We start from the raw sequence: 25,682 nt of genomic DNA, 5'->3' as shown, positions 1-25,682 counted from the left end.
TAACCTTACAAGTCATGGACTATCAATAACCGGTACTCTTTACTTAGTTGGGCGCCAGCGATTGAAATCGCGGTTGTCGGGGGTAAAAATCGCGGTCATCGCGGGTAAATCGGGATGACCGCGATGACCGCGATTTTCCCATAGGGAACAATGTTAAAAAGGCTGATTGACCGGGATTTTACTGTTAAATGGCTCAATGGACCCGATTTGGCCATAGGAATCAATGTTAAATGGGCCACAGAGCCCATTAACCCTTAAATGTCCCCCCCAATTTTTAACGCCACCCCACGATCCACGCCAACCCGAAGCGTGGCGAGCGCAGCGAGCCCGCGAGGGGCGGCGGTACGCGTCCTCCGACCTTTTCATGCCCTACTATCCACTAGGGCGTGGAGTGAGAATAGAATAGTGTGGCGAGCGCAGCGAGCCACCGAGCCCGAAGCGTGGCGAGCGGAGCGAGCCCCGCGAGGGGACGCGGATACCTTCACAGTTATACGCGTCCCCTCGCGGGCTTCACAGGTGTCCGTGGCGACGCCGACACCTGTGAAGCCCGCGAGGGGACGCGTCTACCTGTGAAGGTATCTGCGTCCCCTCGCCACGCTTCGGGCTCGCTGCGCTCGCCACACTTTTCTATTCTCACTCCACGCCCTAGTGGATAGTAGGGCATGAAAAGGTCGGAGGACGCGTACCGCCGCCCCTCGCGGGCTCGCTGCGCTCGCCGCGCTTCGGGTTGGCGTGGATCGTGGGGTGGCGTTAAAAATTGGGGGGGACATTTAAGGGTTAATGGGCTCTGTGGCCCATTTAACATTGATTCCTATGGCCAAATCGGGTCCATTGAGCCATTTAACAGTAAAATCGGGTCCATCGCGCCTTTTAACATTGATTCCTATGGTAAATCGGGAGCATCGCGTCGCGGGCATCGCGGGTACATTTATGGCCGGCCGCGACGCGACCGACACGATTTCCATGTTTAACATGGGTTTCAATGGGAAATCGCGGGCATCGCGTCGGTCGCGTCGCGGCCAGACCAAAATGTACCCGCGATGCCCGCGACGGGCGCCCAACTAAGTAAAGAGTACCCAATAACCTATATACGTTACTCCCTGCTGAAGAGATTCTTGCCACTCTTCCACTTTTGTTGTTTATGTATGGTATTGTATGATTCCCCACCTTCAGGGAATCTAAAGGCCCCCATACATTAGGCCGACTTGTCCGAAGGACAAGTCGGACCTAATCGACTGACAACTCCCCAGGGAGGGTCACACACAATTTGGCACTTGATGTGCCAAGTTTTGCATGCGATTCATCACATGCAGTCCCCGGGTAGCTGCTATCAGAGGGAGCCGGGAGCTAAGCAGAGCGGGGCGGCGGGGGGCTGAAAGCACAGAGCCACGACACAGAGGCAGTGAGGTTACTTACTGGCGGCGAGGGGACCAGATTGCCGGGTAGCGTAGGGGAAGCTGGGCAGCAGCGGGCGCACATAGTAAAAAAACACACAGAAATGAATGGACAGCCAGTGATTGGCTGAGAGCCCTCTGACTGAGAGACCTCTTAGCCAATCACTGACTGTCCATTCATTTCTATGTGTGCCCGCTGCTGTCCGGCTTCCCCCATGTTACAGGGTCTCTGGTACCCATCACTGCATTCACCGTCCCGGACCACCGGCTCCCTGCTTGCGGCAATCACCGCCCAGGTCAGTGCGCCTCCCCTGCCTGGATCCTTAAATCAGCCCGCACCGCTCAGCTCCCCATACCCCGCGTCCTCTGCCCGCCCCCAGGCTGCACATAATATTTACCAAATCTTATGTGCAGCCTGTCCGACCTCCCGACCCGATGCGCACAGGACCACGCATCGGGTCGGATGACATGTCTGCACATACGAATTGGGCCGATTTCACTGCCCGATCAATCCGAATCGGGTGAGATCGGGCCCAAATCGCACAGTCTATGGGGGCCTTAAGTGGATCAGCTGCCTATTTTACATTATATTATTTTAAACATATAAGTGTCATTAAGGGCAATTAGGGGCATTGTCTGATTGAAAGTTTGTGAACCCTTTAGAAATTTCGATATCTCTGCTAAATTATCTCAAATGTAGATAAAGAGAACCAAATCAAACAAATGAGACCAGCTCAGTTTTTGTAATTGAGGACAATGATCCAATATCACATATCTTGTTGGCAGAGTGTTGTGGTGCTTGATGGTGATATTAATACACACACACACACACACACACACAGAGCTTACCCAGAATGTTCCTTTATTTAGCATAAGATAACGGGTTGTAAAAGATAGAAGAGGTTCTCTAGCAGCAGGGTGTTACAGTAGTTTTTCTGCAGACTGCAGCTATAACTAAGCTTCATATGGCTGTATTGAGATCAAGTCACTCACACTACTAAAAGCTGTAGACTGCACGATCGTGCAGTCTGGCTCTCTCTGGTGTAAAGGAAGGACTCTCCAGCCTCCTCTCCATCCCACTCAGGCAGTGTGACCTTGCCACAGCAACTCAATCATCTGACCCCTCTTCCTGTGCAGAATAACACTACAGGGAACATTACAGCAGGCGCAGGGACTTTAATGTATAGTGGAGACAGGCTACTAAGTGCCCTATTCTCCAACATATCTGTGAGTGGCAAAAGTATGTGATCCTTTGCTTTCAGTGGGGGCATATGTATTAAGCCTGTCATTTTTTCAAACATAGCTGATTGGTGAAGAGATAAAGTGGAGATAAAGTAGAAGGTGATAACGTACCAGCCAATCAGCTTTGTTTGAAAATGGCAGTAAGGAGTTGATTGGCTGGTGCATTATCACCTTCCACTTTATCTCTTCACCAGGCTTAATACATCTGTCCCAGTATCTGTATAACCCCTTGTCAGAGCCGGCCCTAGCCTAAATGATGCCCTAGGCAAGATTTTGGCTGGTGCCCCTAGCACTGCCACTAGTTCCGCCTCTGACCCTGCTCCCCTTTTCCAGCACCATCAACCCTCATCATAGCAGTCATCATTTTGGCGCTCCTACCCGCAATATTTTAAATAGAAACAGCGCACACATTTGGTGCGCAGCCCAAACAGGGGTGTGTTCTTGCTGGGAAGGGGCATGGCCACACAATACTACCCCCAATTCAAATTATGTCACACAGTAGTGCAACTTTGTTCACATTATATCATGCGATGGTGTCCCTTATTCACGTTACATCACACAGTAGTACCCCTTTACCTTATGTACATTACTCCTCACATTATACCCTTAGAAAAATATCCTGAGAAAATATTGTATTTTAAGCATCTCCATGGCCACACTGCAACCCAGCACAAAGCAGTGTTTGCTGGGCAGAGGAGAAGAGCTGCAGCTGCTGCTGTCACTTAAGGGGAGGGGGCCCGGGGCCCCCACTGGGCCCTTCCATCAGACTTTGGCCTGGGTAATTTGTACCCCCACCCCTTTGTCTCGGCACCCCTGATAATACCACACAGTAATGCCCCTTACACATGACACACATTATTAATGTCCTTATAACCATAATGCCCCTTACACATTATGCCAACCTTTATTAATGCCCTTCTTACACATGACACACATAATGCCCCTTACACATATGTTTCACATTATTAATGCCCTTATACACATGACACACATAATGCCCATTACACATATGTTGGACATTATTAATGCCCTTATACACATAATGACACACATAATGCCCCTTACACATAGGCGAATCTAGGGGGTGGTCCGGGGGTGCACAGGACCACCCATTAGCCCATTTTGTAGCTGAGGGATGGAGCTTTCCAACGAGCCCAGCCCCGTGTCTCTAGCCCCCTGGGAACCGGAGATACGACCGGGCAAAGTTGGAACATTTTCCCTATAGGATAACATGGGACCCGCTAATTCCGACCCCCACCCAGTTCAACGGCTGCCAGTTCCCCCTTCGGCATCACTGAAGCTCGAGGTTGATCTCAGTCAAACCCAAATTGCTGGGCCTTCAATCTGATACCAGGCTGGATCCATATGGGTTAATTGGTTCCAGGGATATTGAGGTTAAACCGTTTTTTTTTTTCATTTCTTAAATGTAATTTCATGACTGTTTATGTTCTTTGAGGGCAGATTTCTCTGTAACCAAACAGCCCAGTTTGATGGGACCAAAATAATTCGAAGCCAACTCAAAAGTTCTTCAATATGATACTGGTCTCATGTAAATGGGTCAGTTGGTTCTGAAGATATAGCTGGTTGGTTAAAGGGGGGTAGGGAGAGGGAAGTGGTTGTCTCTCCCCCTCACACCAGAAAATGCACTAGGCTGGTGTATAAGGTGTCAGCCTGGGAATGTCCCTGCATGATCCTGGGACCATATTCCCGGGTAAATCCCTGAATTTTCTGTTGTGAAAGGGGTATTATTTCAAACAGCCATGACCTGCAGTGCTCTGAATACAGCCGGGCAGCCCCCTGCTCTCTGCCCAGCTGTCAATGACTGTCACCCCTGCAGCTTCCACTCCAATTCTTCTTCCCGCTTTCACCTCAGCCCCCCCCCCCCCTTTAATCATGTGGTGCCGGCGCCCAGCGTGCTCCCCCGACATCACGCACAACAACAGCGCGCACAATATTTCAAATGTCCACTCGGATAGAGGGGACACCAGGAGGGGAGTGTAAGCGTGCTCTGCGCTGCGCTCTGCTCCTCTCCCCATAGAAGCAGCTGCACCGCTCTCCATCTCTCCCTGCAGCAGCAGCGAAGGCTCATATAAAAATTTACAGTAAGTGGCACTTTTGGGGGCATTGCTTAAGGGACGCTACAAGTAGCGGTATGTGGGGGCATTATGCATAATGTGTGGCTTAATGTGTAAGGGGCATTATGGTGTGCAGCATCATGTGTAAGCAGCATTATGTGTGCTGCATCATGTGTAAGGGACATTATGTGTGCAGCATCATGTGTAATGGGTACTATGGTGCGCGGCATCATGTGTAATGGGTACTATGGTGTGCGGCATCATGTGTCATGGGTACTATGGTGTGCGGCATCATGTGTAATGGATACTATGGTGTGCGGCATCATGTGTAATGGGTACTATGGTGCCATCAAGCAAGAACCCCCTAGCAATGAGCACGTAGGTAAGCAGCACTTATGTGGCAAATATGTAATGGGCATTACGGTTTGTTATAGAGTATGTAATGGGCATCATGATGTGTGGCACAATGTGTAATGGGCATTATGGTGTGTGGCCTTATGTGTAAGTGGCATTACGGCATGTGGCTTTATGTGTAATGGGTATTACGGAGTTTGCTAAAATGTGTTATTGGCATTACTGTGTATGGTCTAAAGTGTAACACCACACCCCTTTTTGTGATGCCACGCCTCCTTCCCATGAGGCCACACCCCTTTTTGCCGCGCGGCTGCGCCGCGCTAAGGTCCCCCTGCTGTTATGTCTAGATTTGGGACCACCCATTACCATAATTCTAGATTCGCCTATGCCCTTACACATATATTGCACATTATTAATGCCCTTATACACATGACACACATAATGCCTGTTACACATATGTCGCACATTATTAATGCCCTTATACACATGACACACATAATGCCCATTACACATATGCCAAACACTATTGCACAACCAACCCACCCGCAGTCAGCACTCGCACAGCCGCTAACACTGTGACCTCTGCCTCTGCTTGGATACAGATGTTTCCTCATACATCTTGACTCAATAGGCCATGCAGCTCCTGGTCGGTTCTGCTAACGTTGGGTGCTTTTTTGCTGAAAATTTGTCTTATTTGCATTGTTATGACCAGCACACACAAGGAGCTTCCAATGATTAAAATGATATGCGGCATGCCTATATTCTGTGAGCGACTGTGGGGCTGTACCTGCATCCGGAATGCTAGGTTACAGTGATTTCCATGAATACACTATTTCATATGTAGATACAGCCTCACTCACACACAGAATATAGGCATGCTGCATATCATTTTAATCAGCAGAAGCATTCCAAATGCCATTGGCCAGGGGTTCCCAATCTTTTTTTAATCACGGCACCCTAGAGTATAAGAATTTTTTTCGCGGCACCCCTAGGCCAAATTTATTTTAATTAGATTGGATTTATATGCTATTCTTGGGGTTAGTTATGTGGAAAAGGGCAGGAATTGCTTCTGTTTGTACACATTTTATGATTGGCAGCCACCAGCACTTGTTTTGCTTATAAATAATTAACCATTAATAATTTTAGTTGGTCCTGGACCACCAACCCAGGGCACCCCTGCATGTGTCCCGAAGCACCCCAGGGAGCCACGGCGCACAGTTTTGGAACCACTGCCCTAGGCAATTGCTTAGTTTGCCTATGCCTAAGGCCGGCTCTGCCCCTTGTGCAGCAATAACAACATCTACATTTTTCCAGCATCCCTCAATACAAACCAGATTCAACTTTTAGTTTATGTTGGGGGGTTTCTTCCCATGCACTGCCTGCTTCAGGACCTTCCGCAGAATTTTGATTGGCTTGAGGTCAGAACTTTTATTTGCCCATTCCAAAACTATAAATATAATGGGGTAGATATATTAAGCCTGGTGAAGACATAAAGTGGAAGGAGATAACTCACCAACCAATCAACTGTTTGAAAAATGACAGTTGGGAGTTGATTGTCTGGTGCGTTCTCTCCTTCCATTTTATCTCCAATTTAGCTCTTTACCAGGCTTAATACATCTGCCACATTGTTTGTTAACCATTCTTTGGTCGCATGACTTGTGGCTTTGTGTCCATTGTCTTGATGCATCACCCACATTCTCTTAAGATGCAGCTCATGGACTGATGTTCTGACATTTTCCTTTAGAATTTTCTGGCATAATTCAGAATTCATCAAAAATCTAAATATAAATACTTAGATAGATGTATATAGGGGATACAGTCATTAGCACAATGTGCATTGGGTCGACATGGGCAATGTCAACAGTCAAAAGGTCAACATGGGGTTTTTCACTGTTTTTGAGCCGACATGTGCCTGCAGGCAGTATTTTATGCCCTACCACCCACGAGAGCGTGGTGGGAGAAAAAAAATAGTGTGCCGAGTTTAGCGAGACAGACACCGTGCCCAAAAGATGGTGAGCACAGCGAGCCATGTGAGGGGACGTAGTGCTACGTTTCAGTGTTAATGTTGACATGCGGGTCAAAAAAATTAAAAACCCCATGTTGACCTAGACCCATGTCGACCTAACTGCTGGAGACCTAATGATCCATATCCATATAGGGGGGTATGCAATCTGGGATCACGGCTGTTTGCGGTTTGATCGACCACATAACGACAGACAGGATTCAATGTCCCGCCTGCCGATGGGCACAAAAGGGGCGTGGCCGTGAAAATGGCTGTGGATTGTCGATCTGCGGCCTGGATCACGACAATCCACTGCCGTGCCGTTATCGGCAGAACGGGCCCGACAGCTTCTAAAGTCGGGACGGTTCTGCCATGATCCTGCATCAATGCTGTCGTTAATGACAGCATTAAATAGGTAGCTGCCGCTATTTCCCACGTCGGAAATAGCCGGGGCACATTGCATACCCCCATATTATGTTCCACCATATTCGACACTTCCTTCAAGTAAGCTAATGCTGTGGTGCCAGTCAAAAACATTACACTTTCCTTCAGATGTACGGCACTCGTCGGTAGGGTTACCACCTTATCCCTTTAATTCTGGACACATTATTACACAGGTTCTGTGGCTGGCTGACTGGCTCCATTTCACCTGGTTTTAATAAGCCGCAGATAATTAATATGTGTCCAGAATTAATGGGATGAGGTGGTAACCCTAATGTTGCTAAAGAATGTCTTGCTGAGATAAGATGCCATGCCACCAGCTGTTAGGCGCAGATGATTCGCACCTGCGAATCATCGCAGCACCGTATGCACTTTACAGCAGACTGAATTTGCTTAAAAAAGTGCTCGCACCTCCATAGGATTGCAAGCTATTTTAAGCAAATTAGGCCCAGCGAAGGGTGTAAAATCGGCTTCATTTAGGTGCCGTTGCCAGTGTCTGCAGCTATTCTCAGGTCTGTGATATATTTGTGCAGGCTTGCACCTGGCGGCATATACCTGATCGCAGGGCTGAATCAGGTCCTATGTCTTTATAGTCCTTGCTTTGTGCATTGGGTGCAGGCATGTTGGAATAGAAAAGGGCCTTCCCCAAACTTTTGCCATAAAGCTGGAAGCAAACATTGTTCAGAATATCTTGGTATGTTGAAGTATTACGATTGCCCTTCACTGGAAATAAGTGGCCTAGCCCAAACCCTGAAATACAGCCCCATACTATTATCCCCCCTCCAGGTGGCATACTGCAGTCATAATGTTCTCCTGGCATAGCGGCAGAACAGTGTCTAATAAAGCCAGATAGGATAAAAAATATGTACATCAATGTGTTGAATGAAGCGTGCCCTTAATAATCTCAGAGAATGATTTGTTGGTGATGAGATTGGCTGACAGGGGTGGGTAAAACTCTTGTGCTACAGGACTTCTGCTCCTACTGTGTAAGAGGAAATATACAGATAGGGGAGAGGTACTACAGAACGTTTTTCCCCTTATAGCAATACCATTGCAGAAATGTAATAGCATCCGAGAATGCCAAGGTTTAATATGTTTTACGATTGCATGCTGGGACTGTGAAAGCGGTCCATCTCAAAATTAATAAGAGGCTGCATGGTCTAAGGCACTAGCTATTCCATTAAACTAATGGCCTAATTCAGCTTTGGCAAAGCCAAAAGCACGCAAATGGACAAAACCATGGTGCACTGCAGGTGGGGCAGATGAAACATGTGTAGAGAGTTAAACCACATACACATGGGATGATTTTCCCTGGACTACATGCAGAGCAATGCAGGTTAGGGAAATTGCCCTTGAGCTTCCCGGCAGCTACATTGCCCATACTCATGTGCTGCACAACCAACTGGACGTTGTTTCTAGTAACATGTATGCTAATGAGGGATGGAACAGTGATCCTTCCATCCGCCATTAGGATTGCTCTGATGTGTACACGGGATCCGATAGGTCAGACTACTGGGCTGACATTTCATCCAGTATGTACCCAGCTGAAGTGTATACAAACTTTTCAGTAACTGCACACAGACGGGTAGTATAGAAAGTGTTTTTCTTTTAATGAGGGAATAGTCTCCATGATACAGGACATGCAGGGTCTATTTACATCTGTACACAGGGCAGCTTTCCCACCCTCATTCATAAATAGGATTTACAAACTCCAATAAATAACATGGCTCCCCCAGGTATGAGGTTTGTTTGCTTAAAAATATATCTTACAAAAAGAATCTAAAAATGGTCGTCTATCTCTCTTGCCGACTAAAAAGTCACTACAGAGAAGGGCATATTCTGGTCACAACCTGGCAGCGTGGGACAGTGGCCTGCTGTGGGTCAGACACTGTGGAGCCAAACAGACTGTATCATGGTATAAAAGAACGTCCCGCAATTAATGTGTCTGACCCATGTTTTTTGTTTTTATTTAAATTATATACAAACACCCCCTTTCCCCCTTTAACAGGCCACGCACATCATTTACCAAAACCACATTCTGCTTTTAATAGTCAATCAGTTGAGCTCAGACACTCCTAGACTGACTCAATGGAAGCTCCCATTACTCCTTTACTAGTCCTTTCCTGCCCTATCTAATAAGTTACTCCTTTCATCACTGTCAGACCCTTCCCCTTTAAAAAGCCCTCCCATAAATATAAGGCCATTCCCCTTAATGCAGAGTATTCCCCCAACTAACTGCTCAGCACTCCCAGCAGTTTGCCTGGCTCCATGCCTTGCTGGCTTGCCATTTTTTGAACATCAAAGCCAAGGTGCATGAGAAACTGGACTACGCTCATCTCCTGCCCTGTGAAGTGGTCTCGTATGGAAGGGCAGGTGGGGTTACACTGTGGCCAAGGGCAGCTGTCCATCAAATGAAAGGGGCATCCCTTTAAAGGGGTCTTGCTGTTTTTGTTTATTTCCTGTAGACTGCGATCCCAGCAGTGAAGCGCACGGGGTAGAGATGTCCCACGAATCTGCACTTCGGTCCAGTGACTACAAAAGACAGACAACCAGTCAATGTTTTGGGAACACAAAACACATGAACAATGTCATACAACTGCATGCAATCACATTTCTATATGTATGAATGATAGTAGAATGTATTAAAGTTTTACTATTCTTCTAGTGTGTGTGTTTCCCCCCCCCCCCACACTATTTGTTTTGTTGTAGAACTACACGTACCAGTGGGCCCTTTAATGTTCTCTGACTTTGGTACAGGCTTACTGGGACTTGTAGTTCCACAATTAAACACAAATAGTTTTTAATTATTTTTAAAAACCACAAATCAGCCTGATGCCCACTGCTCTGGGGTACCGGGGACAGCCCCGGCAGGGGGTACCCTTAAGGGGGGGAACCCCTTTATTGAGGGGGGGGGTCTCACTCCCCCAGGGCCGATCAGTAGATAATGCTTTCACTGGGGGAACTTGTATAAAAAGTTCCCCAAGGCTGTGGCATTACCCTGCTGGCTGTTTGGACCCTGTGCTGGTTGTCAAAAAAAAAAAACCCTACTCCTTTTGTCCCTAGTAATTTTCCTCCTGAAAAAGCTCTGCTTACCAAGCACTGACACGCTGCCCGGCCAAATGCGTCCCCCCCCCCCATTTTAAGATGTATGTACAACTCCTTTTGGGGAGCCTGATATAACACATCCTGTTCATTATTTTATCATTACACATGAAGATGAGACCTACTCATGCACATCTTTATTTTGGAACAAAGATTATCTCTGTAGATCATTGTACCAGACTTCGGGAGGCATAAGGAGAAGCCTGTTAAAGAATTCCATTAAGGAATTCAAGGAACCTTTCGATTTGTTCTGAAAGCAATGTACCATCTCTCCACTAGATGGCGCTCTCTATCATTTGTATGATTGAGCAACTCTGCATTTTACTGCAATACCAGTATCGGATTGTTTGTCTCCTACAAAAGGATCCCCCTTCAGAACATAAAAAGAAATGCCTTCACAAATGCCAGTAACTATGCCCCTGTCCCACCTGTTGTGTAGAGCTACAGTCACAGATTCCCTAGAACTGTTACTTAACAACAGATTCAAATCAGTATAAGAGCATGAGGAATTGAAGCTCTACTTTGCAGAGTTTCTGTAGTTAGCCCCTGCTGAGGTTACCATGATTTGCTTGCCACACGCAGGGTGTCAGAAGTCCTGCATGTATCAGTCATAATCATCAGCTCCATCTTCCCATCTAAAGATTGGGAGGGGCAGACCCCCTGCTCACTCTCCCTCAGTGATGTACAGTAGGCACTGGCAGTACATATATTTATTGCTAATTTAGGTAATCTATAAGACTATAACATGTTTCCTAAGTGCGATTTTAGTTTTGATCAATCAAAATATTGAGAGTCTATTGTTTTTAGAAGTTTCTATTATGCAACTTAAGGTGCGTACACATGGCTGCAATTATGCATTAAATCGCTGGCAAAATGGTCGCTCAGTGACCATATTGCCAGTAATTTAATGTGCAGCCAGCGATAAATGGCTGGGAGCGCGCTCCCGCGGCCAGCGCTTCATGGTCGCTGGTCGCAGGAGCTTGCTCCTCAGATTCTGCACAAAATTGCAGGTCGCTGGTGCACAAAGCACTGTGTACCAGCGACCAGCGACACTAGCCTCCTGCGCCGCCCGGGTACCCGCCCACCTGTCCTGTCACAGCGTGACATTCCGGCCCGGGTACCCGCCCACCCGCCTTGTCACTCACCGCCTCACACAGAGACACGGAGCAAGCCCCTGCTTCTTGCTCCGGTCTTCCAGCGCAGCAGCTCCGATAATGAAGCCCACTACTACACAGCCGCACTATCCAGTAAGTGCATAGGCTGTAGTAGAGGGCATTGGTGTCGGGCAGCATGATTATGTTCATGCTGCCCATCGATGGTGATTTGCACCATCGGTGGGCAGCATGAGCATTACCATGCTGCCCCACACCAATAGTATGTGAGCAGATTTAAAATGAAGGGGGCATTGGTGTCGGGCAGCATGATTATGTTCATGCTGCCCATCGATGGTGATTTGCACCATCGGTGGGCAGCATGAGCATTACCATGCTGCCCCACACCAATAGTATGTGAGCAGATTTAAAATGAAGGGGGCATTGGTGTCGGGCAGCATGATTATGTTCATGCTGCCCATCGATGGTGATTTGCACCATCGGTGGGCAGCATGAGCATTACCATGCTGCCCCATACCAATAGTATGTGACCAGATTAAAAATGAATAAATAAATAAATAAATGAATAAAATGAATAAATTAATTTTTTTTTGGGTGGGTGGGGGGGGGGGTTTGGGGCAGTGGGGACCGGTGGCAGGGGCCACACGGCCGTCTTGTGCCCCCACACCCCTGGTGGGAGCGGGGCCCTAGCGGCTGCTGCCGCTAGATTATCCTGCCCCTACAAAGATGACCCCTGCTACATCTGTAGGTACTTGTGGATTATCACGGCTCCCATCGCATGCCATCACATGCCAAATGTAGTGGCATGAGATGGGATGCGATTTTAGCCGATTTATGGAAGAACCGCATGTGATCGCATCGCATACAAACAAATCGCATGCGATGCGATTGCACCCAATTTTGCACTGAAATGCATCCAAATGCATTGAAATGTGTAGGAAACATGTGAAATGCCCCCAAATGTCATTTTTCATAGTGTACCACCCCCACTATCAACGTCAACACGAAGCGTGGCGAGCGCAGCGGGCCCTGCGAGGGGACGCGGACACCTGTGAAGCCCGCGAGGGGATGCGGACACCTGTGAAGGTATTCGCGTCCCCTCGCGGGGCTCGCCATGCTTCGGGTTGATAGTGGGGGTGGTACACTATGAAAAATGACATTTGGGGGCATTTCACATGTTTCCTACACATTTCAATGCTTTTGGATGTATTTGCGATGCGATTTTTTTAGCATACGATGGCCATCGTGGGAGCCGTGGTACTCCACAAGTACACCATATACAGACTTCCCACAACCCATGTCAATCATAAATGAATTTAAATAGAGGGTAAAAAAAATCTAGTCAAAATTGCTAGCAATTTTCAGGGAAATTGCTGGTCCCTCTGAAAAACTGGACACCGAGCAATATATTACTCAGCAATATATTGCAAGCAATATATTGCTAGCAATATATCTCCCCTGTGTGTACACAGCATTATACTGATCCCAGAGCCTGCACAATATTCACAGCATTGTCTTTCAGTCTCATTCCAAGACTGTGACATATGTGGCTTGTGCACAAATGTTTATTGTCCCAGGGAACAGACTGGTAAACACGTTTTGTTTTCCATAAACCACACTGACACAGGAAGACCACAAGCACAGGTCTAATCTGTATCTCTTCCTTTTGCCACCGGAGGTGACATTTGAAGATGTACCCATCACTCCCATTAGTCCCACTTTCTGCTGGCCCATCGAGGATTGGTCACTGCTCCTACTATTAGGAACCTCAATAGAACATATACAGGTTGAGTATCCCTTATCCAAATTATTCAGAAAACAAATATACTTTATAAATTAATTTTTTGCTAAAAACATACTAGCTACATCTGTAACTGGCACTACTGAGGAAACATGTAACCGTCACGAAATATGGTCAGGGACAGGATTGCTTGGCATTCAAAGTCAGTGTCTGAGATAGTACACAAACTTTGTTTCATGTTTTGAAACCTTTTTTTCATGCACAAATAAAATATATTTGTGTGTATTTCATGTGTTTATACAACATTTATGCAAGATACCTCATTTAAATATTAAAATATTCCAAAATACGGAATAATCCATTATCCAAAATTCTTCTAGTCCCGAGCATTTTTGGATAAGGGATACTCAACCTGTACTTGATAACCAGGGGACTCAATGAACACCTCATCTCTACCACTGGATTGCAGGCATTAAGTGTACGTGCAATAAACACTTCCCTTTGAGTGCCAAGGGAATTTGACAAAATAGGTGTGGAAGTTGCCAAGCAGACATTTGTATCCATCATAATGACCTGTGACAATATTTTTTATTTGAATTTATATAACAATTGTGAGCGACACTGGCGTTTTTAGCAGATCTTTCACAGATGTTGGCAGTCAAAGGGTTAATAAATGCCAATCTCACTGTAGAGAGTGAGACTGCAGAGACATGATACAATTGGTATAATAAAGGTAATCAAACAGATCCACAACTATACTATTAAAGTAGGAAAACTGTGGGGAAAGCACAAAATGGGCTTCAGCCTATGGCATGAAACCGTCCACAGCATTATATGGCACATGTGGAGACAGTAATATGGATATATTCACCTGCGTGTGATAAGTTCATGAGACAGACATGCAGGAGCAAAGCATGCCCTGCAGAGAGAAAGAGAGAGAGGGAGTCAGTCTTCCAGGGACCATAACAGCAGCAATTAGAAAATGCACAGCAGTCTCAGACACTCACCCAACATCTTTCAGTGTACTCCTCAGTTCCCGACCCAAGTTCTGGATATAATTCCACTGGTTTTCCTGCACTGGCTGCCCACTCAGATGGACATTATCCACAGTCAGTTGTGCTTCATCAAACAACCACTGTACCACAAAAACAGGACCTGCAATAGAGTTAACATCACTTCCACATACCAGAGGAACGCAGTACATGAAAGCATTGCATTGGCTAGTGTTGATGAGTTTGTTTTACGGCTGTGTCTTGGGCAAAAGTGTTGTATTTTAACTTGACTTTAACTGCAGCTTTGTTCTTAATTTAATACATTCACCGCAGCCCTTGGCAGTGGCAAACGCAGGATTTTCAGAAGGGGGTTTCCAGAGGGGCGGAGCAAAGCACGGAGATGGACACTTAGGTGACCCAGTATATGCCGGGTCAGTTAAAGTATTATAGATAGACCAAATGTATATTAATAACACACAAACATATATATATATATATATATATATATATATATATATATATATATATATATACAGGGGCGTCAACAGCTGTGTAGACCCCTGGGCATAGCAATGTATTGGGGCCAGTGGCGTAACTATATATTTTGCGCCCCCCCACCAAATTTTTTCGGCGCCTCCCCCCCCCCCACACACCCCACACCCCACACCTAGCCAGGTAAATACCTGGACGCTGTGATCTCCCTCACAGCAGTAGCCGAGCACAAGCGCAGTGAGGGGACCCCTGGGAAGAGGACTACATGCCCCATGAGCCTCCGGGAGCGGGGTAGAGGGGGAACGGAGAGCGCGAAAAAGGGAGGAGTGGAGGATCTGACCTGCCGCATCTGCGTCACTGTCCCGTCACTCGCTCCCGGCGCCGGCTCCTGCTGATAATGAAAAGTGACTCTTAGAAAATGGCTGCCAAAACTGTCTGCAATACGGGGGCAGCCATTTTCTAAGTGTCACTTTTCATTATCAGCAGGAGTCGGCGACGGGAGCGAGTGACGGGCAGTGACCGCAGATGCGGCCGGGCAGCAACGCAGCGGGTATCTATAGCACCGCAGCCCCCCAGGCGCCCATAGTTACTCTGCGCCTCCCCGCCATGGCGGGGGCTGCGGTAGCTTAGTTACGCCAGTGATTGGGGCACCTACCGATCCTCCAGCGGTAGGGGTGGGGGAAGCTTGTCCTCCAGTGGTAGGGGGTATTATATCAACTGCTCAGCATGTAGGGCCTGGATCAGTAATTTCCACTAATTACCCCTTTACTGCACAGATGGTGGGAGATGGGGTGGGAGAAGGGGGCATTGGGCTCAATGAAGGGGCCCTGATACATAACTTCCAGGGTGGTAGAGGATGCTTAATAATACATAATCTTCTGGTGGGAGGACAGCTTGCTTGACTGCACATATCTCCAGTTTCCAGAAATCGATTTCTTAGATTTTAATGGAATTAAAAACTAGAGAATCCCACCTATCAAATGGTATTAGGGACTAGGGGATCAGAGTTCAGAAAGCAGAGCAAATCTGCCAACGAATATATAAAACTACATACCAGGTGTATGGAGCTGGAGCAGTAACCAGCTGCTCGAAGGCTGATATCTTTGGTTCTGGAAAAAGTAGAGACAAGCTACTCATGTCCTTCAAAGGGGGAGAGTCCCAGCTTTTGGAATATACCCTCAGAAAAACTGTAAGTCAGACAGAACCTGAAATATCTGACTGGGAAGCGCAATTAACAGGCTTGGATGGGGACCACTGCTTTGAAGTCAGATATCTCCGGTTCCCAAGGGCCGATTTTTAAAATTCTTGTACCCATGGAAAGAGGGGACCCTCAACTTTCAGCCTAGAGCCCTTAGACTCCTGGGGGGGTTTCTGGGTACTCAGAAACCCCCCCTGCGTGCGCTACTGGTTGGATAAAGGGTAATAGGAAGCCTGCAAAAGACTAAAACTCAAAATGGGCAAGTTCAGATATCACAAACCGATTGCGACATCATTGGCCACACCCTGGGAGTCTGACTTCAACAATCTGTATAAGAATATTTGTTTACTATGGACAATACAAGACTGTTATTCTGACTCCACTGATGCACTCACCTAAGATGACACCCTTCACCAATGGGATGAGGCAGATTGCATGAAAAACCTAAAGTCCCCATTCAGTAAGGCGAGGTATCGCATGCGATACCATGATAACTCACCCAGCAGCTGCTGGCCGGCAGAATCACACTGTATACGGTCCTTTTGCATAAAATACAGTGTTAATTTCAGGGATTTTCTATTTAGTTTCAGTCTTAGTCACTTTCTGAAAATTTGACGAAATTAAGGGTGAGATTTAATGCCGCCTGAGTTCAGCGGCAGTGCGAGATGTCCACCGAACTCGGATGGTTTTTTAAAGGGGAATTAACTTACAAGGCATGGTTTTGCCTCGTAAGTTAATGCCCCTTTTAGAAAAATTCAGAGTTCAGCGGTTATCTTGCACTGCCACTGAACTCGGGCAGCATTAAATCTCGCCCTAAATGTCACATTTTAGTCAAATTTTTTAACATCGTCTTATTCGAGTTTTAGTCAGCGGATCTTGACGAACATTTTTGGTCTAATGTTAGTCATTGATTTAGTCATACAGTAGCTTTGCATTTTATTGCTTCTAGAATGGGTTTTGCTGAAGATCATTTCTCTATCATTCCAATGAATACCTTTCACTTTGTGTTTAGTAATCTAGGTATCAAACAAGTGCAACAAAAATACAATTTCCTTCACAGCAGGTCATTTATTTTCTGTAAATATCAATGGTTTTATTTTTAAATTAAAAGGTTCAATTTAAAATAATTAAAGAAAAATACAACCTGTCAGATACAATAAGTAGTACAGTACTAGTCTACTGCAAAAAATGAAGCTGTAAGAATGCATAGTACAATATATAGCCATTTATCTAAAGTTAACTAATTAGCTAGCTACATAAACTGAGTGATTCTCATGACAAGGTTATTAATTAATTATTAAAGAATCCTCAATCACTCGAAAAATTTATAATTTTCATCAGAACACATAACTTTAGTTTAGTCAATTTTTGTCATGACAACATGGACGAATATTTAGTCAACATTTTCGTTGTTGTCATATTTTAGACACAGAAAAAAAACCTTCATTGACTAATAGTTTTAGTTTAAATTATCGTTGACGAAATTAACACGGAAAAAAATGTATCGTATGCAATCCTAGGCAGGACTACAGGCTGCAAGAAATATTCATGGCAACCCATAGGATCAGCGACTACAATGCGAGGCACATGGGAATGTGCCTCACATTGCAATCACATGAAAATGAAATGCGATGTGTCTCTTTTTCATGTGATCCGTTGCAGCAATGCGTCAGTATCTCATCAAAAGTGGCCGTATCGCACTAGTAGATAAGGGCCTTAAGATGTGATGGATAGACAGATATGAAAATCCGAAGAAAGTATAGATCTTCTCATATGATGTAATGCCTTATAAATACTTCAAAAATAGTTAATGCACATCTGAGCATTCTCCTTTCCTCTTCAAAGAACATATATATTTAACAGCATTACATTTTAAGGACAAAAATGGAACCTTCCAAAACTGTTTTTTTTGCAGATGGCCAGCAGCTGGGCCCTATACAATCTCTATCCCCCTGTAATGTGCATCTGCAGCACCAAGCCGTGTACTGTAACATGTCATTGACCAATCAGTATTCTTCCTGAGTTCCCAACCCATCAATATGTCAGCCATAAATCAAAACATGAAAAGAAAGAAAAGAGAACAATTGTTATGCTAGAACACTGTGCAGGTAAAACCAAATATTGGATTGGTTACAAACTTGCACTACTAGATTAAGTATCTATTTATATAATGCTAGTGCAGTCTGTGGCTCCTTTCATTTGGGACATACGTAATATGTGATTGTCGTATAAGCTTCACCATATTTATGCAGTTTGTTCTGCAATTAACTAGGACCATAGGTTTAAGAATAAAAGAGGAAATACTTCAAAGAACAAGTCAGTAATCCATGTATTATGATGCCGAATTGTATACTTATTTTAAATATGTTCATGCAGGCTTTCTCCATTCTGCAGCAGATTATCAAATTAAGAGTCAGACATTGCTCCTTATTCTGGTTGACTCACAATTTCGCAGCCTTGTGAGTCCCCCAGACGCCGCCCACCGCCGGCATGAAAATGGATGGATTTGCATAATCATCCATTCGCAGCCTCGGGTGAGGGGGAGAAATCATTCGATGGTCGGCGACCATCGATTTATTCAGCGCTCGCAGATCTGAGACACCTCTGATCTGTGGGCACCCTGTGCGAGGACAGGGCAGGCAGCTGACGTCAGATGCCTGCCCCCAGCACCATCGGGGAATTACCATGGGAATTATCATTGGAATGCCCATGAAACGCTGGGCGTTCCCATAGGCAGATTCCCCGTCCCGCCACCCCATGCACGGACTTGTGTACGCTCGCACACGCCACATAAACTATGCGCAGTCGCAAACAATTGGTCCCGTGCGAACGTGCTGGGGACTGATTCATTTAGAATAACCCCCATTGCATATATGGAGTTGGCGAGTAGATATGAAATGTATAGAAGGGTGCAGTTGGTAGGTTGTTTTTTTGTTTTACTTAATTTTTCAGCTCTTTGACATTTATCAAATAGTATGTAGAAAATCTTGTCTTCAGATGTGATGAGCCAATTACTACATTCCATTGCAGCTCTAATCATTTATTTATTTATTAATTAAACAACAGTTTCTTATATTGCACACATATTCTGCCGTGCTTTACAGAGAACATTCACATCAGTCCCTGCCCAAGTGGAGCTTACTTTCTACCACATGTACACGCACACACATTCACTCTTGGGTTAATTTGTTAAGAGACAATTAACCTACCAGTATATTTTGGGATTGTGGGAGGAAACTGGAGTACCCAGAGGAAACCCACACAAGCACGGTGAGAATATGAAAAATCCACACAGTTAGAGCCATGGTGAGGATTGAACCCATGACCTCAGTGCTGTGAGGCAGTAATGCTAACCATTACACCATCCATGCTGCCCAATAATGAAAACACTAAGCAAACGGTACAGTGGCCCATATTGCTGTTTTGCAATAGTAGGGCCCTACTGTAATTACAATGTTCCGGTAAGAAGCTAGTACTGTATGTAAGTATGGGACATTGACTTTACAATTTTTAGACAACAATGATTAGAAACAGAAGTCTGATGTGTGCGGTTTCATTGCCATCAATGATTATGGAGGATGCAATGGGTACTTGTTTCCTAGTACGGCCACAAAGATGTTGATCGTGGGCATCGTGAGGAAAAATCGGGGGCCCGCGATTTTCCCATAGGGAACAATGTTAAATACCTCAATTTAGCCGCGATGTCCCCGATTTACCATAGGAATCAATGTTAAATGGCTCAATTGACCCAAATCATCATAGGGAACAATGGGAAATGGGCCAGAAAACCGCTGAACACTGAAATGTCCCCCCAAAAGTAGTTGACGCCACCCCACGATCAACGCGAACCCGAAGCGTGGCGAGCGCAGCGAGCCCGCGAGGGGCGGCGGTACGCGTCCTCCAACCTTTTCATACCCCCACTATCCACGTCGGCGTGGAGTTGAGAATAGAATAGTGTGGCGAGCGTAGCGAGCCACCGAGCCCGAAGCGTGGCGAGCCCCGCGAGGGGACGCGGATACCTGTGAAGCCCGTGAAGGGACGCGTTTACCTGTGAAGGTATCTGCGGGGCTCGCCACGCTTCGGGCTCGGTGGCTCGCTGCGCTCGCCACACTAATCTATTCTCAACTCCACGCCGACGTGGATAGTAGGGGTATAAAAGGTCGGAGGACGCGTACCGCTGCGCTCGCCACGCTTCGGGTTGGCATTGATCGTGGGGTAACGTCAACTACTTTTGGGGGGACATTTCACTGTTCAGGGGTGTTTTTTGGGTTTTCTGGCCCATTTACCATTGTTCCCTATGATGATTTGGGTCAATTGAGCCATTTAACATTGATTCCTATGGGAAATCGGGGGCATTGCGAGTAAATTGAGGCATTTAACATTGTTCCCTATGGGGAAATCGGGGGCATCGCGTCTGGACCATTTAAGCCTTTTTTAGCCGCATACGACGCGACCGACGCGATATTGACTTTTTTCAATGCATTTCAATGGGAAAATCGGGGGCATTGCGTCGGTCGCGTCGTATACCACTAAAAATGACACCCGATGCCCGCGATTGTGGCCGTGCTAGGAAACAAGTACCATGCAATGTTTGTAAATGCACTTGCTATGATGCCCCTTTCCACATGATATACAAGAAAATGGATTTGGCTCTTTGTCAGTTACAGTTATAATTTATTCTAAATAAAACATTTCTTAGCAGTCATATCCAGGGCCTCCAATCACATCCACCTCAAACATGAGGCAGGCTCCCGTGTTCAGCCCCTAATGCGTGTTCAGCTGATTACCTCTGCAACTCCCCCGGCAGAGTCTCCTGTTCATCATCGACCATCTCTGGTCGCTGATGAACACTGGACACTGAGTAATATATTGCACCGTGTGTACACAGCTTAAGACTCACTTACTGCACAAGAAAAACATCCGATTATACACTGGAAAAGGTTATTGGAGATAACCAAATGTATAAAAGGAATTCCCACCTTGTGGAGACTGCTCAGCATTTCCAATGTTTGTTAACAGCAGATATATATGACTCTATATTCATTAATTTCTCTCCACAAGAATATTGTAGTGGTTACCACTTATTGTAGTGGTTACTACTTACTTCTCAGAGTAGGGTAGATCTTATAGCCAAAGAAGCAGTTCCATTCTTCTCCTTCTTTAAACTGCTGCTTACACCTTTCTGGTACAACCCCATGCCAGTATCTGCCAGAGAAATGGATGGTGAGAGACCAGTTTTCGGTTGTGGTTAACAGATATACTGCTACTCTATGGCTTCACACAGTCACCATACATCTGAAGTTGACAGACCCCCCCCCATCATTCAGGCCCACTTTAGCAGTTCCTACATCTAGCCCACAGTTCAACAGCAAGACCCTCCCCTTCATTTTACTACATACTTTGTTTCTTCCTAATGGACTCTCCCTTTACCTGATTCCTCGCTGGATGGCCTCTGTGGGTGCACATGTGATAATGTCCGTGCAGTCTGTCCTCCTATATTGCTGGTTATCAAGAAACCAGCCAGAGTCTGAGAGACCTCGTACCTGGATCCCCGGATAGCCCAATTCCTCCAGCTGCTCAGCGACCAGATCCACATTTAGAAGCACCCCTGTTCCACCAGCACTATAGCAAAAGAGAATATAGGTTAAATGTTCTTTTACATTCATTTGGACACAATCTTGTCGGGTCACAATCCTATCGAACACCTCCCCAAAGATGAATCCAACAGATCAAATCCATACTCGCTCACCTGCTTCCAGCCAGTAGAAGAACTTTAGCGTTGTCCATTCCTTTTCCCAGCAGTTCCTTCACCACCTCCTGTATAATTAGTGATCCCATGAAAGCATATTCACCTGAAACATAAACATATGCAAGTTGTACTACACCAAGTTGTCACAATGCAAGTAATTCAAGGTAACTGGTTTTGTATTGCTCTGCAGCCCAGGTCCCCAGATCTATTAAGCTTGCATTGGGCTTCCACTTGCAATGTTACAGCACATACATAGAATATACAGTGTGTATATGATAGATCGCATCTACCAAACCATACGGGTATGGATTGTATGGTCGACCTAAAGATGCCATTAGGTCGACACCAGTAGGTCAACATACTGGAAGGTAGGCATGGGTCTAGGTCGACATGGCACAAGGACGACGGGTCATTAGGTCGACACAAGCATTCGGACGACAGTAAAAAGGTCGACATGGTGTTTTTGACCCGAATGTCGACACAGTCGACATGGACACCGTTTTAAGTGCACCGCGTCCACTCCCCATGATTGGGCACGGTGCCTCACTACACTCATCACACTATTTTATTCTCCCACCACGCCCTAGTGGATGGTAGGGCATGAAATACCGCCTGTCCGCTAAAAAAAAAAACAGTGAAAAACCTCATGTCGACCTTTTGACTGTCAACCTAGACCCAGGTCGGCCTTCCAGTATGTCGACGTAATGACTGTCGACCAACCGACCGTATCCCAACCATACATCCAGATCAACTGTAACCTAAGACAACAGAACAGATCCCTCAGCCGTTTGAGCTCTCAGGTAACGAGCATGCCAAAGATTGTACAAACTACTGGTAAAGCTATCACTGGCACTAGCGAATCTCATTGCTGGTGAAATACCCATAGTCGCTGGTAATAAGGCTTCTTACCCTGTAATACATCTGCCATTAAGTGTCAGTTCAATGTTTGATTCATTTTGACTTACTTTTCTCTGATTTGGGTAATGCTCCGCTCCAGACATCGCTGGAACAATATGGAATAAATCTGCAGAGAAAAGTAAGAAAGTGGTAAGCACATATTACACATTGACCAATTACTTATGTAAAAAGGTGGACAGGGTGCAGGTATTACTTACACCAACAATAAAATATTTTCATCCATAAAATGTATAGTCGCTCCTTGAAGCTAGAGTAAAGGTGGCCATACATCTACAGATCGTTTGTCAGCTTGGGCTGGTTGGAACAAAAACCTGCTAGTATCTGAATGACAGTTTTTGGCAGTTTTCCAACAATTCAAAGCAAATGGTCAACTGTCATTTGCTCTCATCCATTACCAGGATTTTGCTCCAACCAGCCCAATCTGACAATCGATCTGTAGATGTATGGCCACCTTAATGGTCTTTGTCTTTGACAATTATAACAAGATGTTGATGGTACTGTAAAACAAGAAACAAATGGAGTATTGTTTCTTGTTTTAATCTTCAACATCTTGTTAGAATTGTCAGACAAAGACAATTACCTACTCCAGCCTCAAGGAGCAACTATACATTTGATATGTCAAATATTCTGAATTTGGTTCTTACTGTGGAGTGGAATCTGGGAGATTTTGTTGATTGACTACTTACACCATGTTAGCGTTCCACCAATGTGGATTCTCCTCTGGCTGAGTTGACAAAATCCCTGAAGCTGAAATAGGAAATTAAACGAAACTTGACACAAAAACATAAGTGGCATAGAAATCTTCATTCACAATATTCCCAAAACACAGATGATGGAGATTACGGGTGACATTCTATGGAATGAGAAAAATAGACTTTTGCGAATTTTCTCGCAAAAACGGCCGAAATCGCATTTTTTTACATTTTCGCATATTTAATGAGCTCCGAAAATGTGAAAAAAATGCGAATTTTGGCAACAAGTTGGACACACTGGAAATGCGATGGCTGCTTTTCGCAGCACATCGCATCCAGATGTTTTCACATGGAAAAGTATACAAATTGCATATTTAATGGTATGCGATTTGTATAAAGTGTGACTATAATTCGCCCAAAAATCAGACCAGGTTCTGATGGGCGAATTAGCCAGAACCCTGCACAGATCGCAATGATCTGTGCAGGTTTCTGTTGAAAAAAAAAAACAGTTTAAATAAAAAAAAAAAACAGTTTAAATAAAAAAAAAAAAACAGCGCGGGGTCCCCTGCACGAGCATAACCAGCCCCGGGCTCATTGAGCCGGTGCTGGTGACATAAAATCAGGGTCCCCGACAAATAGTGGTCCCCTTGATTTAATGAAACCAGCACCAGGCTCAAGGTCCGGCGCTGGTTCCCAAAATACGGGGGACAAAATGACTAGGGGTCCCCCGTATTTTAAGAACCAGCACCGGACCCAACCAGCCAGCAGGGTAATGCCACAGCCGGGGGACACTTATTATATAAAGGTCCCGCGGCCAAAGCATTATCCCCGTGGCTGGTCAGCATGGGCAGGGGTCCTGGGGAAGTGGGGACCCCCTCAATGAAGGGGTCCCCCCCTCAAGGACTTACCAGCCCATGCTGAAAGTCTGGGGCTGTCCCCGATGCCCCTGGGCGGTAGGCATCGGGCTGATGGATTGTGTAAAAAAAAGAAGATAAACTATTGTTTTCTACTGGCGAACTATGAGTCCCACAGCAAGCCTACCCCGCATGCTGGGACTTGGAGAACCACAAGTCCCAGCATGCGGGGCATTAAAGGGCCCGCTGGCACTTGTATTTCTACAGTACAAAAAATAGTTAAATAAAACACACTGACACCCTGAAAAATAAAAGTTTAATACATACACAGCCCACACACACTGATACTTACCTACCTTGAGCCCGTAGGTCGGTCCCTGGATCCTGGGTCTGGGCTCCAGGGCAGAAGAGTCTGGTTCCGGGGCCTTGGTCCTGGTTCCGGGGCTCCAGGGCAGAAGAGTCCGGTTCCGGGGCCTTGGTCCTGGGGTTCCGGGGCTGTTCCGGGGTCCAGGATCCGATGAAGTCCACAGGGGTACCTGAGGAAGGAAATCCTACTCACCTAGGCCCCGGCGACGACATCGCCATCCTCTCCGGCAGACGTGCTGCTCCCGGCTGCTGTGGTACCCGCTCTCGGACTGAAGAAGCGCAGAGATGTTCATCTTCCGCGCCTCTTCTCAGAATGATTCCATTGGCCGGCTAGCGGCCAATCAGGAGCCGAGAAAGTCGGCTCCTGATTGGCCGCTAGGCGGCCAATAGAATCATCCGGAGGAAAGACGCGGAAGATAAAATTCTCTTCGCCTCTTCAGTCCGAGAGCGGGTACCACAGCAGCCGGGAGCAGCGCGTCTGCCGGAGAGGATGCCGATGTCGTCGCCGGGGACCAGGTGAGTAGGATTTCCTTCCTCAAGTACCCCTGTGGACTTCATCGGATCCTGGACCCCGGAACAGCCCCGGAACCCCAGGACAAGCCCCGGAACCAGGACCAAGGCCCCGGAACCGGACTCTTCTGCCCTGGAGCCCCGGAACCCCAGGACCCAGGGACCGACCTACGGGCTCAAGGTAGGTAAGTATCAGTGTGTGTGGGCTGTGTATGTATTAAACTTTTATTTTTCAGGGTGTCAGTGTGTTTTATTTAACTATTTTTTTGTACTGTAGAACTACAAGTGCCAGCGGGCCCTTTAATGCCCCGCATGCTGGGACTTGTGGTTCTCCAAGTCCCAGCATGCGGGGTAGGTTTGCTGGGACTCATAGTTCGCCAGTAGAAAACAATACTTTATCTTCTCTTTTTTTTACACAATCCGTCAGCCCGATGCCCACCGCCCAGGG

General features: G+C 46.2%; 1 protein-coding gene across 3 annotated transcripts in view; it reads right to left on the bottom strand.

The window, feature by feature from the left end:
* Window positions 1–9,094: 9,094 nt before the first annotated feature.
* Window positions 9,095–25,682, bottom strand: part of NOTUM (notum, palmitoleoyl-protein carboxylesterase) — a 62,287-nt gene continuing 45,699 nt past the window's right edge. For all 3 annotated transcript variants that reach the window (XM_083148697.1, XM_083148696.1, XM_083148695.1), the window contains 8 exons: window positions 23,499–23,559; window positions 22,860–22,918; window positions 21,895–21,997; window positions 21,576–21,767; window positions 21,250–21,350; window positions 14,471–14,618; window positions 14,335–14,382; window positions 9,095–10,040 (listed from right to left, as the gene is read on the bottom strand). In XM_083148697.1, the coding sequence (XP_083004823.1) occupies window positions 9,740–10,040; window positions 14,335–14,382; window positions 14,471–14,618; window positions 21,250–21,350; window positions 21,576–21,767; window positions 21,895–21,997; window positions 22,860–22,918; window positions 23,499–23,559 (1,013 nt within the window). In that variant the 3' untranslated portion in view covers window positions 9,095–9,739. The remainder of the gene's footprint in view (window positions 10,041–14,334; window positions 14,383–14,470; window positions 14,619–21,249; window positions 21,351–21,575; window positions 21,768–21,894; window positions 21,998–22,859; window positions 22,919–23,498; window positions 23,560–25,682) is intronic.

The sequence above is a fragment of the Crinia signifera genome, chromosome 6 (assembly GCF_055691185.1).
Source record: "Crinia signifera chromosome 6, ASM5569118v1, whole genome shotgun sequence".
NCBI classification, from domain to species: domain Eukaryota; kingdom Metazoa; phylum Chordata; class Amphibia; order Anura; family Myobatrachidae; genus Crinia; species Crinia signifera.
This window is presented reverse-complemented; position numbering and strand designations above follow the sequence as displayed.